Here is a 14977-nt window from a genome sequence, read left to right as displayed (position 1 = left end):
ATCATTCTCGAGGGCAAAACGTACACCGCGAGGAAACCTACGTTTGTCGAATGGAAATATGCTACTCGCATTATTACAGGTTGTATTGGAGTTTATCTAAGAGGACAGTACCACAATCACCTAGTGTAGTACGTCTGAGTGTTCATTGTTTACTATAAGTGATTATTGAATTATACTACAGCACCTCTTATGTGATTATATAATATATAAAACTAGGAAAACCCAACAGACGTTACTTATATATATATATATATATATATATATATATATATATATATATATATATATATATATGTGTGTGTGTGTGTGTGTTTATGTAATTAGACAACCATCCCGGGTTGAATTCCATTTAATAAAAAATTATCAACAAAATCCGTTCACAATTGGCGCGGCGAAGATATCGCGTAAAATGCACAAAAAAAAAACAGCCAAATTGATAACCTACTTTCTTAAATCAGATTTAGAACACATTATAAGTAAAATGCATTCGAATTTTGAGATAAAAATTAAAATTATCATAAATATATCTCATGGAAAAACAGCACAAAGGAAAGAAAACAAATTAAAGCTATCACATACACATTTAACCATAAAAATATATAACAGTGAAATGATCACGATCCTTCCCCAACCAAGCGTGTTCCTTTCATATCGAATGGCTTTGCCAGTTTTTTTATCCCTTCAGGGTTGACCACAAAAAGGAGGCCGTCCAAAGGGTCCTTGCGCAAAATTTACGACAACGCGTGAAAGTTCCGCCGTTTGCAATTCGGGCAATTATAGGTCGTAAAGAAATTTCGCAATTACGCCCCCGAGTTTGGGAGAATTTTATTGTTTGCATGACAATAGTGAACGACATCAAAGGGAATTGAATGAGCACGTGTAATTTGCCGAGTCGACTTTTGTTATCGAAACTGCTTGGAAACTATTATATCTGAACGAAGCGGTGCCGATAAATATCTGGAATGGGCGAGGGAGGCGCATGAACGCGCCTTTTAGATGTTAACCGTATTCGTATGCTGATTCGAAGGTCTACACATGCTCGACCTTTGCTAATATATTCGTCTGTTCTGTTATCTTTGACCCGCTAGGATGAAATTACTTGCATAGTTTTATTCAATAACATTATTCATTTAAAGTTTTCATTTGACAACAACGTTTTGTATGTGTGTGCTTTACAGCCAATTCTTATAAGCATGGGTCATGGGCAAATAGTTAACACTTTAAATGTAAATCCACAAAACAGCTCTTGTATTTAACTGGTCTTAACCTAGATTAAAGACAAGAGATCAACTTGTAACTTTCCACAAAACTTTATGTACGGGAAAATACTTCGCCACAAATGTGACTACTGAGTAAAGGTATTTCAATCCATAAAGCGTTTCGAATCGATGCAACCCGTACAAATAACAGGAATACCTCGTGCCGGAGGTGTCTGAAGACACACAAACACCAAGCCAACGACAAACATCCATATGACCAATACAAATATTTGTCACAAACGGTAGTGTTCTTTAAATATGGTTGGCTAATAGAAAATATACATATATATTTGTTGGTAACAAAAAGCATTCGGTGTACTGTCAAAAACTCAAAAATCAATGATTATCAAGCGGAAACAATGATGAAAATAAACTTCACTTACCACTCAATATTAATTGATTCGTTACACGTGTAAATGATTATTGTGACAATATCGTACCTGTTCGTCCTTTTCCAGCTTTACAATGTACAGCAGCAACGTTCCGCGAATCTTTGTTCAGCCATTCGTGGACGTTCTCACAGAACGGCCGGATCTGTTCTATCTTCGGCGGTGCATGGTCTTCGAACGCGAACCGCTCCACCTGGAAATAATAAAAAATTATATATAACTTTAACGACCATAATTCATCGTCGATTGTCTTTTTTTTTAATATTACAAAATTATTCTCACAACGTTGAGAATGAATGAATGAATGGATGGTAGGTTCAATTTATCTGTTATAGTTTGAACCTTTATAAATATAAAAATGTATTCAATTAAGGAGTTTCTGTTAATATAAATAAAAAAATACATGCTATACAACACACTATACTTCGCAATTTGGAACCGTAGTTTCTATGTGTTGTACCTCTAACACACATATACAATATATTCAAATAAACACACGAAATAGAAGAATTTATAAATACTTAATAATTAAATAAATCGCACCCAGCTTAACTCGATATTGATTGTATATTATAATTATTTTTATATTTATCTATAAAAAAAGTAATGGCGCAAAGTGATAACTTTATTCATGCGAAGGCGAGACGGGTAGATAACATTTATATGATATGATGAGATAGCTATAGATTTAAAACAAAAATTTGCAAGCGAGACTGTAGAACGCTGCGTCTCTTAGCAAACGGTGAGTTTGGTTACTTATGGATATCTACTCAAGCCTGACGGATACTAGAATCTTATACGAGGCGTTATTAAGATACTAGCACTGGTTTGCTACTTACAACGAATGGCTATGAATGACCGAAAATTGAAACGTCAATTTGTCTTCAGACGATACAATGTCCTATCTTTGGTAATAATATAAAAATATGCTTTATTTATGTCGAATAGAGTAACCCAACAAATAAGACGAAGATAATAAAGTTGATGGGAATCAGGATATTTCGCGTAACACTACAAAGTCGAGTTTACGTTGTATTCATTCGGAGACGTGTGCGTCGGATATGTGGGAATGTGGTTAGCATATTTTCAGAAAATCGCCTGAGAAACCTTTTACTGGAAGTGGTCTGCGGTCGCGACTCATATTGGGATTTCGTACACCGTACCAAAATTACCGACATTTCAAACAAACTAAGGGAACACGATCACAATCAATAAGGTGACCTTGATGCAGGATCAAACGTATATAAAACCTTTTCGGAAACGTTGTACGACTTATAAACATACATCACAGAATAAGCCGAAACGAAGTTGATTTAAATTTAGAAAACTATCTAGAAAAGTATATTTACACAGAATTACTAATGTTTCAATTCTATATAAGCTTTAAGTGCACCGATTGTTGAACACAATAAGGGTCAGAATCGAACACCATCCCATATCCATTGACCTTTTGGGGGTTACAAATACATAATATATTTCGCAATAAACTTAACGGTAATTTATTTATATATAGAGTTTAAAAGCATTATTTTATAGATATTTCTGTCACAAAATGTAAACATATATATATATATATATAATATATAAGTTAACATACACATAGAATACTTCATTCAAGTGTTAAATCTACCTACATTGTAGCGACTTATATTTATTACGTAAATGTAACTTGACAATTGCTTAAAACACTATAATATAATGACAGTTTGTCTGTTTGTAAACGCTGATAAGGGAATCTCCGAGTCAATTTAAAAAAATATATTGATGCTTGTAGACTATGTAACATTACAATAAGGCCCTCGGGGGTGAAGTAGGAACGATCAAAGCGGAAACCACAGAGCAGAGCAGAGCAATTTATTAACATAATAATTATAATAGTGCTTGGTATACATTACGGCGTGTGGTCGTTGGTCGCCCTTCAGTGGTCGTAATTAGAACATTTTTTCATCCGAATCTACGGCACATTACCTTTTGAATTTTTTTTACGTACTATTTTAGTTACGTACTCATTAGATATATCTCAACAATTTTTTCTTCATTGTCTTAATAATAATAACATATAATACAAGCCGAACCTGCGGCTTTACTCGCGCGAAATTTATAAAAATTAAACTTATCCGTGTTTTATCCCTGTAAGGGTGGAGTTTCGTAAAACCTACGAACTACTGAAACTTTAACGGAAGTCTACACTCTATGAGGAACTCTGCTAAATTTCAAGTTAGTAAGTGCCATAACACTTCTTTCTGAGATTTCGTGAGTAATCAGTAAGTGGTATATCACTTTTATATACATACATATATAGATTATAGTTTGACTACCTCGGTGGTCGAGTAGTGTGTACACCGGTTTTCATAGGTACGCCTCCGACGTCCCAGGTTCGATTCCCGGCCGAGTCGATGTAGAGTTCATTAATTTTCAATGTCTTAAGTCTATGTGATTGTGGTACCGTCGTTACTTCTGATTTATTTATAACACAAGTGCTTTATCTACTTACACTGAGATCAGAGTAATGTATGTGATGTTGTCCAATATTTATTATTATTATTTATTACTATAGTTGCAAGTAAGATATAAGAGTGTTCTTTAATCAAAATGTCGGAGATAGTAAATAGTATCCAATGTACCGATAAAGCAAGTTTTATTCACATTGCATTCGTTTGTTGCCCAATCGTCTCAAAACACTTCACCGTGGCCAAGAATCGGGGATAGGTCATTGACCAGAGGCTTAAGCGTTTCCATTGGATCTCAACAAATAATGACATGGTGAGATAGAGCGGTTAAAGGCTTCTCCCGGTGAGCACGTGGGTGGTACACTGAATATCTTCCAAAAAAAAATCAAGCGTCTCTATTACGCATTTAAATATATATTTTAGTTATATTTGTTTCTTTTTCATCACACTGTATAAAGAAAATATAGAGCCGTCGTTTGTAACTATCTGTTAGACTATTTTTATAAAATGCAACGTTTTTATCTAAAACACTCAACGATATATTATGTATTCGAAACTTAATCGTATGTTACGTAGTAAATATTTACATTATGTTTTCAATAATTTGCTTACAGTTATTTAATTAGTTACGCTATCGCGATAAATATGTAAACTACATTAAAAAAAAATTATAATATTAAAATATTAATATTCGATTGTAAAACTAAAGTGAAGTCTGACCGTAACGCTAGTTAACGATAAACGGAGCCCTGAGTTAACAAATAATGACATTTGTGTAACGAAGCGGTCACGGTCGTGACACGGTCGGGTGGTGGGCGAGCTCACTAAAAGTGTTTAAAAAAACGGACAACAACGTGAACGATGAATATGTATTACGATGTAAGAACTACTTATTGCTTTTTGTTTGTGTTCCGTATAAACGTTGTCTATGATATAGACACTGATACACACCGTCGGTCTAATATAAATAATCTGTTGAAAAAAAAAAAAAAAACGAGAGGTATCGTGGGACACCCGGTTGGAATAAAGTACCTTTCCATATGTTACGTAATTAAATAAGAGACACAATAAAATAAATTAAATGACAATGACGAAATTATTATTAAAAATCCATGTAACATAAAGCAATACCATAAAATAAGTTTAAATATTATTATACAAGAGAAAGAGAGAGGGATAAAAACCTGAAGGAGCTAAAACGCTTTTCCTCCCTTACGTGACGATTTCCTGTTCTATCTACTGTAAGCCGCGTTTCTAAAAATCAAGCTCAAACAATATCTATTTTTTAAGAATAATCTATGAAAATGCATGCATCAAATAGCACTTCGAATAATATAATAGCAAGAGTAACGTTTACCGACACTTAGAGGACGGTATGTAGGCAACCTGTCACTCTAGTTTTTTATTTTGTTATTTTATAGTATCCTGACCAGAATACTAGGTAAAAATGATTATATATATATATATATATATATTATCATAGGTACGAGTGCTAGTTCAATTCAATATCATCAAACGTCTAGAATATGGTGATTACATACATGCCGAGCTAATTAAAGCTTCTTAAAAATAAAATTTGCGAAACGTTTATGATCAGAATAGATAATATCAACAAAATCGTATACCTTTGAATGTTATTAATTTATAATAAGTACTTCAAGTCTAGTAGGGGCTAAAATATTATGTGTCCAAAACGCAGCTGTCAAATATTTGATAAGACATATTATAATAATCTGTGGAAATATATTAGACACCAGAGATAAGAAGCACGAAGGATTTTATACGGTCCGAATTCCGTGATTATATCACGCTCTAAATTAACTTTAGTGATGTGAAGTATTTAGAAAAAAAATGCTTATGTTACTTGTAAATTACAAAGTCACCGGTGAAAGTAAATTAGGATCCACAAGCCTAAAATAATATGAAACATACAACGAGCCAAAAGCTAGCAGTCAATGTAAATACGGTTGAAATAATATATCGCGAGAAGGAACTGTCGCAAGTCGGAAGGTAGACTACAAATCTTATTACTCATCAAAATAATACTTTTTGGATAAAGATGCTTGGATTTAGGCTCGATTTCCAACGCAATACTGACAATAATAACAATAACTGAGGATACTCACCCCACTGAAAATCCGTTTTGTTTTAAAAGAGCAACTATGCGAGTTTCTTTAACTGGATAAAAAAAATCTTTATTGTATATAATAATGTAAGAAAAAATAAACGCCCTAACTATCATCTGATATATAAAATTTATATCGTTAAATCTGTATGCGATAATATATCCTTACTTCGACACTGTGCGACCATTCAACATTATCTACCCTTTTGTATTTTACATGGAGATGATTGTTTACCGACTGAGACTGATCATCGCTCGCCATGACAATTAATATACCCCATACACAGCCGGGAAAAGGTTTACTAATACACACGTGACGCGCCAAAAATTATAAAGATATTCAGTCTTCCCTGACAACACCAAATAAGTGGTAAATTCCATTTTCAAAAGCTTATCAAAATTAAAAAAAAAAGTTATTGATTCACGGCCGATAGTAAACAGATTATGTAAACGACGAGATTATTGAGTTTCATTTAATATCATTTATAAATAATTTATTTCATCGCCTTCGTATGGCTTCGGAAATTGATTTGAAGAAGCTTTATAAAGGGGTGAATCTGATTAGTTACATACGTAATACATTTAATCAATCTATAAAAATAATTTAGTTATTATACAACTGTCCAAAAAATTGCAATATTTTCAGTTTAGTAGGTATGTATGTATATGTTCTTATTCCACCACACCTATTAAATATTTGACACTGTGTGGGGTATCATTAAAATCATTATATAATGTCGCGTGACTCTGTTCTAAATATTATAGTTTGATATATATGAATAGTTTATTAAAAAGTATTAATGAACCTAACTTTTAAGGAAAAATATTCATTTATTTTATATTCTTGTTATTAAAAAAAAAAGAAATATTCTTCGAATTTTAACATAAATTTGCATCAAAATATCATAAAAAATAATTAAATTTATTTCATACACAACCTAACGACCCCTAACGTTAACACAATTATGAATTTAATTTAGGAAAACGTTATTTTTCCCTATCAAAATAATGTTATATTTATTTTAATTACATAATATCGTTACTTAAAATTATAACGACTTCATTACGAACCATCACGTTAAATTGTTTATTAAGTTAATCTATTATATCTATTAATGTCGTGGGATTAAAATGATAATCTTTACGAAAATAAATTATAAATAAAACGATAAATTTAATACAATAAATCCTAAGTATACAAAAATATATATTTATAATCTTCACAATATTATATAACATAACGGAGGTGTGTTTAATTGTCTTTAATTTATTAATCATACGTTAATTCTTATCGGGCGCAGAAGCAAAAAAGTACAACATTTGATAAAAATTATATCAATATGCATGAACACCGCGTTCAAAATAATTTAATGAAAATCGACATAGTTATTTATGAAGAGATCGTATTGAACTTCCACTCGGCTAAAATATAGAGATATCTAATATCTCAAAAAAAAAATTATATATTTTTTCATAAAAATAATAATTTAAGTCAGTAGTTATGCCATTTGGTCTTGGCCTTTATGACCTACATTATCAAATTTCCATTTAATTGGCTTATATACCAGAGCACTTTTTCATATAAGAAACCGTTAAATGGAATGAAACGAAATTATTACGCGTTAAGTGAATTTAGTTTGAGAGCTGATATCATAATTTATCCTCATGAAAAGCGATGCCAACGATTCAGCTCTTGGAACCTCAAAATTTTCCTTATTTGGACTTCTAAATATTGATTCAAATACACTACATGCAATACAGTAGACCAAAACCATTAAGTTTTTGAGTGTTCATGATAAAATTTGTTGAGCGAGTTTTTAGTTAGACATTGATTAAAAGAGGAATATAATAATAATAATAATAAAAGAGTGAGCAAAATTTATAGTCGAAGCCGTAAATGATTAGTTTTCAACTCAAAAGTTTTTCTTAAAGATCACAATTATTCACGAGTGCCCGTATCGCGCGGAGTGTGTGATAGTTTATCAGTTATCAGGGAAATTGGAGAGATTACGTAAACATTGAAGATGTTTTATGTGATATAACATAATACTATTGTATTAGCGACACGTTTAAATGACTTTAATTATACACGCTTATTGAGATTGAGATTTGTAATGAACAAATATATACGTTAAACAGTTCGTATCAAAACGAGAACGAACATTATTATTTATAAGATATACGAAAAACATAATAATATATTATATTATATATATCCGAAACGCACTGCATATTCTGATATAAGTTTCACATATGTATATTGGTTATACATATGTATTGTATGGCGTATAGTTTTGTTTAGTTGTACATAACAAAATAAGAGTCGGCTGATTTATTAGTACACATATATTTATTAAGTCCTGTTTAGTCGTCCATACATAATACAAGAAATATTTTCCTGACATATTATATCTTTGACAAATGACAACATTTTGCAAATCATTCGGCAACAACTACTCTCATATAGTTTGTAATAAAGCTATAAATCTATACATGTATTTATTTATATTTTTTACAAGACAAGGAAGGAAGGATTGGGTACTTATTACCCATAAATATAGCCTTTGAGAGACATCCATTACAATGTTGACATTCTTCAACTCCTCCTTATTAATATGGCCCCAGTACAAAAATGTATAAAAGATAAAGTAGAATACACGCATCAGTTTGTATTCGTTTGTAAGTTATTTACAGTCATAATCTTTAAAAAGCCTTGTTTTTAGAAAGAATATAGAAACTGCGCCAGTGCGGGAAACACATGTCTCAGAAGTCCGGGAAAACAAATGTCTCGGGTCTCTGTCCCACAGATGCAATTTCCTTACAATGACACTATTTTCCTTGACAGCACCTTAAACACATGTAAAATTAGCCCAGATTCTGAACCCGATAACGTTTGGTTTAATTGCTATTCACTGGATGATCTCTAAAATTTATTAATACCTTGTAAATATTAGTAATACTTGGACAGAGATCCCGCAAAGGACAGTAAATAAGTCCGCGGATTAGACGAGAAGAAATCAGAATAAGGATACTTCGTTGGTACCACCGTAAATATCCCATTTAAAATTATTGTAATGACAACTTTTACTTACTTTTAAGCCAATGAAGACATTCGTTTTAAATAAAATAACGAACAAATGAATCCGGAGTTTTAGAACAAATAGATTTTAATTCAGAGATTCATGAATATACATATATATACAAACAAATTATATGTAACAATGAATTCGCCTATACAAATATAATAATAAAGTATTTTAAACTTATAAATGTTTTATAAAAAAATATTAAAATCTGCATACAACAATACACCATTATCGGGTAATACATTTAGACGAGACAAAGATTGGAACAATATCGATTGTTCTGTCAGTGTATTTTGTTTTAGATTGCGGCGCACTTCCAGGAATCACACTACGAGGTCGATAATATATATGTAATACTAACGAAACAGTTGCAAACTGCAATACCTCCGAAAAGTTTTCGCTAAAATATAAACCTTGCGCAAAATTAAAATATACCTACTTACTATATTCAAGTACTCTTACGAGCAGATTTAATCGTCGTTTTACGAGGTTAAATTTAATTTAAACATATCACCGGTTCCGTTTCTAGGTTCTATCGAAGCGAAGACCCGGCAATAAACTATAGTTTCCGAAAAAATATTTTATAATAATCATATACAATTATATCGAAGTATCTTGTATGATAATCAGTGTACTGTACAGTATAACAAGCATTAAGAATATTTCTTAAGATAAATTTAATATGTATTTATTTCATGAAATATACATGTACGAATATATATAATAAATATGTACCAATATTGATGGATCGATTAACGGTGTCAAAGTATATTCATCACAAACATTCTTTTTATATATAATATAGTACGAACTGTTTGTATACATATATTGTAACCATGATAAGAGAATGTAAGGTAAATAAGGCCTTACAGCAAGAGCCTTCACAACGTATATTGTAAATTATTGATACAACAATATACAAGGTAGATGAGTACAAATATTCTTCAAACGATTGTCACGGACAAGAATCAAAATAAAACATACAATTCTACTAATTAGGGTTATGAATTATGATTAGTTCCCGACTCTATTCAATCCAACTTAGACTATTCTTCACGAAAATTAACCTCAGCTCAATCGCAAATGAGGACCAGTTTTTAACCGACTTCAAAAAAAGGAGATTATCAGTTGGACATGTACGTATGTAACATTGCTAGAATAAAAAAAATTCGGCGTGTGTACTGAATTAGGTATATCTTAGACAAATCCGTTTTTGAATTTTGTTTGCGTTTCCGTTCTGTTTCTAATTTTGAAGACGGTTCAATTTTTTTTTTAATATTTTTATACGTATTTATAATTGTTATGATACAACATCGATTCTATTGCGATCCAACTTCGTTGTGTTAGTAGAAAAGGAAAACGGCTGAAACGGGGAGATCGCCAGAACATTGCTTGCACCCGCTCTTGTTGTTCTTAAGACGGCTAAATTTCGTAGTGTAAATAACAATAAAAAAAAAAGAACACAAATAGTGGAAGTAGAAAAAAAATTATTAACAAGAAGAGTTACGGCAAATGTTTGCCAATATATAGACCGATTTATTTATGTTAAAAGCATTAATAAATACGATACGTTACTCAATACAAGATAATATGTATTAGCATTCGTTGATTATTAGGCAAAAAAATATTTAAATGAAACTGTATTTTATTCACGTACTTATGCAAATGAATTTATACCTACTAACATCATAAAGAGATAAAAAATAATTATTTGTATATTAGGGGGTAATCTGCGGAACCAATACAAATAAAATTGTCGCTGGTAGAAGAAGGAATGCTACATTATTCTGTGCTATTGGGTATTAATTTTATTGATGTCATATCATTTTCTTTATAAATATATTGTACCATTGTAAAGCCGTGGACGGGGAAAGGGGGTTTTAGGTAGTAACAATATTATGTATACAAAGCTATATTAATATTATAAACGTGAAAGTAACTCGGCCTGTCTGTCTGTCTGTTGCTCCTTCACAATAAAACCACTGAATCTAATTACATCTTGAGAATCTAATATATTTCAGGTACATTCAGTTTATGTATACGTTACAAATGTGAATCTCATTTTCTTGAAACGATGTCCTATAATATATATATTACTAAATGCATATGTATGTTTACACGGTACATAAACCTAAAAAATATATTTTTTTACACTTTTTGTTTGTCTATTTGTTCCGGCTAATCTGGAACGGCTGGACTGATTTTGACGGGCCTTTTACTGGAAAATAACTGATGTAATAAGGAGTAACTTGGGCTACTTTTATTTATATAGTCCCGCTGCAATGTCCAAATACTGTCCAGAACAGCGCGCAGCCCTCGCGCCGCCGCCACGTCGGGTGCCTCCCATCAACGACTTGATAACACAAAAACGGCCTAATAAAGAATTACTAAGGTATAGCAAAATCTGCGAACTGAACAATAACTTTTTTTGTTAAATTCAAACGCGCACGAAGTCGCGGGCACAGCTAGTTGAATATAAAATTCAAGCTGTACGTAATGCTGGCGCATTGGCTAAGTGGAAGTCATGTTTAATCGAAGGTCCCTAGCGAAGTGCAAATCCAAGGTCACAGAACATGATGTAACTTGTACAACAATTGCGAATAACATAAAACACGAGGCTGCGAAGCACTAGACATAACGCAGACGAAATCGATTGCAGTTCGTACATTGTTATCATAAATTAATTCTATTAAAGTTGAAAGATATTTCGCGGTACATAACGCCCTCATTCCACTGTAATGTTCCAACGTCTGTCTGATAACGGGAATTACGATGCTACTTGAAGTTAAAATAGTTTAATAATGTATAAATATATTATTTATATACTAATTTAATGCCGAAAATTAATTAACTAACATTATAAAAGCCTACCGGGTAGTTGTCTACCGATACCGGGTAGTCTGGGCGGGTTTGCGCAAAGTGACTCATCACTTTTTCCACCATCAAACACCAATACTATGTACTGTGTTCGGTCCGTTTTACCCGATATAACATCTTAAAATTCATGTTTGACAACGGTTTGAAGGATTACCAATTAAGTAGCACCAGGAGTGGTTTAGCTAGGTAGATGTGGCTTGCCGGTCGACAGCCTATTGGCAAAGGTGACTTTAGACTATCACGTGGCCCACTCATCACCCTTAACAGAATAAATTAAACCAGAAGTAAAATTGTAATAAAATCGTTTCAGTCATATATGCGAAATAGTTAAACAGGCGAACATTGTATATGTAAAATCTGTTTAACATAATTTAAATCTATTATTATTATTAATTTAAATCAAAATTAAGAGTATTCTCACTTGACGACTTAGTCTAAATAAAATATCAATCCAGTTATAAAACGACGTATGAACCATATACAAAACTATTCAAAGTTAACCTTTTCGAAACTTATTTTAAAAATGGTAACCAACTATGTATGGTACATCACACCGCGTCGTCACTTTATAAAAAAAAACTATCGCTCCACATATCCATAGCTTGCCATACAAATGTTATACCAGCTTAACTCGTTCGACAAGATAAGGCCTGCGGTTGACAGAACCGAGTATGCGGTCTCATGCTTACCCATTTAGTAGAAATAGAACTTTAGGTACCTACATCGTAATCCATAGTGTGACAACGTACCAATTCGATACTTTTGCCGGTTATGTTTCAGCATTGTTTTGATTTCGGCTAGGACCATTGTTGTTTTTATGAGGTCAACGTAGATATGGATGTACGTATCACAAATCGAAATTGAATTTTTTCATATTTTATATAGATAGGTATTTGCTCGTTACTAAATGTGATCGAGTATTTTTATCTTATTTCCTAATGTGAAATACACACACATACAAATACGAATGTTATGTTTTCGTTCTGAACATTTTATTTTTAATCAATGTTAAGAAAAGACGTGTTATCTGTGTAGAAATAGAACGGTTTGAAACGATAAAGCGCGCCAATCTGCAGTCACCCTACTCGATGTTTCTTATCGTTATCAAAAGGAAGGGCAACAGGGCGACATATAGTCTGACACTTTCCCGGACGTGCGATCTTGGACACGAGATTAGGATCTCGTAAGTTTATATTATATTCATGTCTATAAATAAATATATATATCTTAAATTGCTTTCCATACCTCTCTAGAAAAAAAGTTTAGGAAACTTATGTTGTTAAAAAAGTTTTTACTTATTTTTTATATCAAATAGGTACGTGGGCTGACAAACAGGCCACATGATGGCCAGTGGTCACCCGTAGACATAGTCAAAACGTTACTAACATAGGAAGATGTTAGGTTTTTTGTTTGGTACTTGCTCAGAGGGACTCGCACAAATCCTTGAGTAAATTAAAAAAAACTTACAATCAATATTAAAAATAATAATTAAAATCTCTCTGCACCGTCTGCAATTTATAATCTAGACGCGCGGTAGCGTGTCAAGCCAAGTTCATGTAAAAGAACTGGCGAGCAGCACCGTGTGTAATATTACACGAAGCATTAGGAGCCACTTTTGATACCCTAGTATTATTATTCAAAGTATTAACATTATAAATGCGAAAGTAACTCGTGACACTTTCACGGCTATACCGCTGAACGATGATTGTGATGATGATGATTGAACCCCATGGAAGGACATAGGCTACAATATTATACATAAAACCTACGTGATAGACAGACAGATAGACAGTCAATTTCAAAATTTATAATATTAGTATAGATTTTCAACGCTACTGCAATGTTGTTAAGTTAGAAGTTGTAGAAGTTAGTTTGGATGGTAAATCCGCGAAATATGACTTTAAAAACAGACCCTAAACAATTTTTATAAGTAGGGCCGAATAAAACTTTTGATACGTCAATAAAAAATATTAAACGCTTAAACACCGGCGCGGAATGTAATCTACATCTACCGAGAAGAACCGGCAAGAAACTCAACTCTAAGCTTTAATCAACCTAAAATAACTTCCTTGTTGGGACATCGAATGTGCAATACTTTCGATGATCGATGATCTTTATAATAGATCATTTTTTTTCTTTAGAAGCTGGCACGTAAATCATATGACATTTCTCTTTCTCTTTAATATAACTTGAAGCATAGATAGATAAGAATAGATGTCCTAAGCTGATCACAAGTAACTTTTTCCAAATCCAATAAAGAATTACACGTATTTATTTATAAATAATTTTTATCATATGTGACACGTGACTCTCCGACAAGGATATATAAAAATAATATCGTTCTCTGAAGCCTAACAATAATATGTATATTAAAATATTTGTAAACCTAAAACGCTCTGTTCTAATCAGACAGTACCGTTTAAAGAATTCCTTGTTTATTACCTTCAGCGGTGAATTATTTTCAATGAAATGGGACCACCCTTGAAGTATTCTTACCCGAGTCGATAAAAAAAAAGGATCAATAATATCGATACAATCAATCGCAAAGGGATATAATGTACACAAAAAAACAGCTATTGGTAACTTATTCTATTTCAGGTCTTTGATTTTTTGATTTCTTGTTCGCTCAAAACTTTCAATAATATACATAATTATAGTATTTTGGCTTCAATGTAAGAGGTTAATGTCCCATTGCTGGGCTTAAAGCCTCCTCTAGTTTTAATGAAAATTCGTTTTTGATTATTTTTAACGTATTTAATTGTTTGTCTTATTATAATACAGTGATGCACAT

General features: G+C 32.1%; 1 protein-coding gene across 3 annotated transcripts in view; it reads right to left on the bottom strand.

Moving 5' to 3' along the window:
- The window catches only part of LOC125070088 (phosphatidylinositol 3,4,5-trisphosphate 3-phosphatase and dual-specificity protein phosphatase PTEN), a 54190-nt gene that overhangs the window by 12436 nt on the left and 26777 nt on the right, over positions 1-14977 (bottom strand). For all 3 annotated transcript variants that reach the window (XM_047679789.1, XM_047679790.1, XM_047679788.1), the window contains exon 3: positions 1700-1841. In XM_047679789.1, the coding sequence (XP_047535745.1) occupies positions 1700-1841 (142 nt within the window). The remainder of the gene's footprint in view (positions 1-1699; positions 1842-14977) is intronic.

The sequence above is a fragment of the Vanessa atalanta genome, chromosome 16 (genome assembly GCF_905147765.1).
Source record: "Vanessa atalanta chromosome 16, ilVanAtal1.2, whole genome shotgun sequence".
NCBI lineage: Eukaryota > Metazoa > Arthropoda > Insecta > Lepidoptera > Nymphalidae > Vanessa > Vanessa atalanta.
The sequence above is the reverse complement of the archived record's forward strand: the minus strand, read 5'-3'. Positions and strand labels throughout refer to the sequence as shown.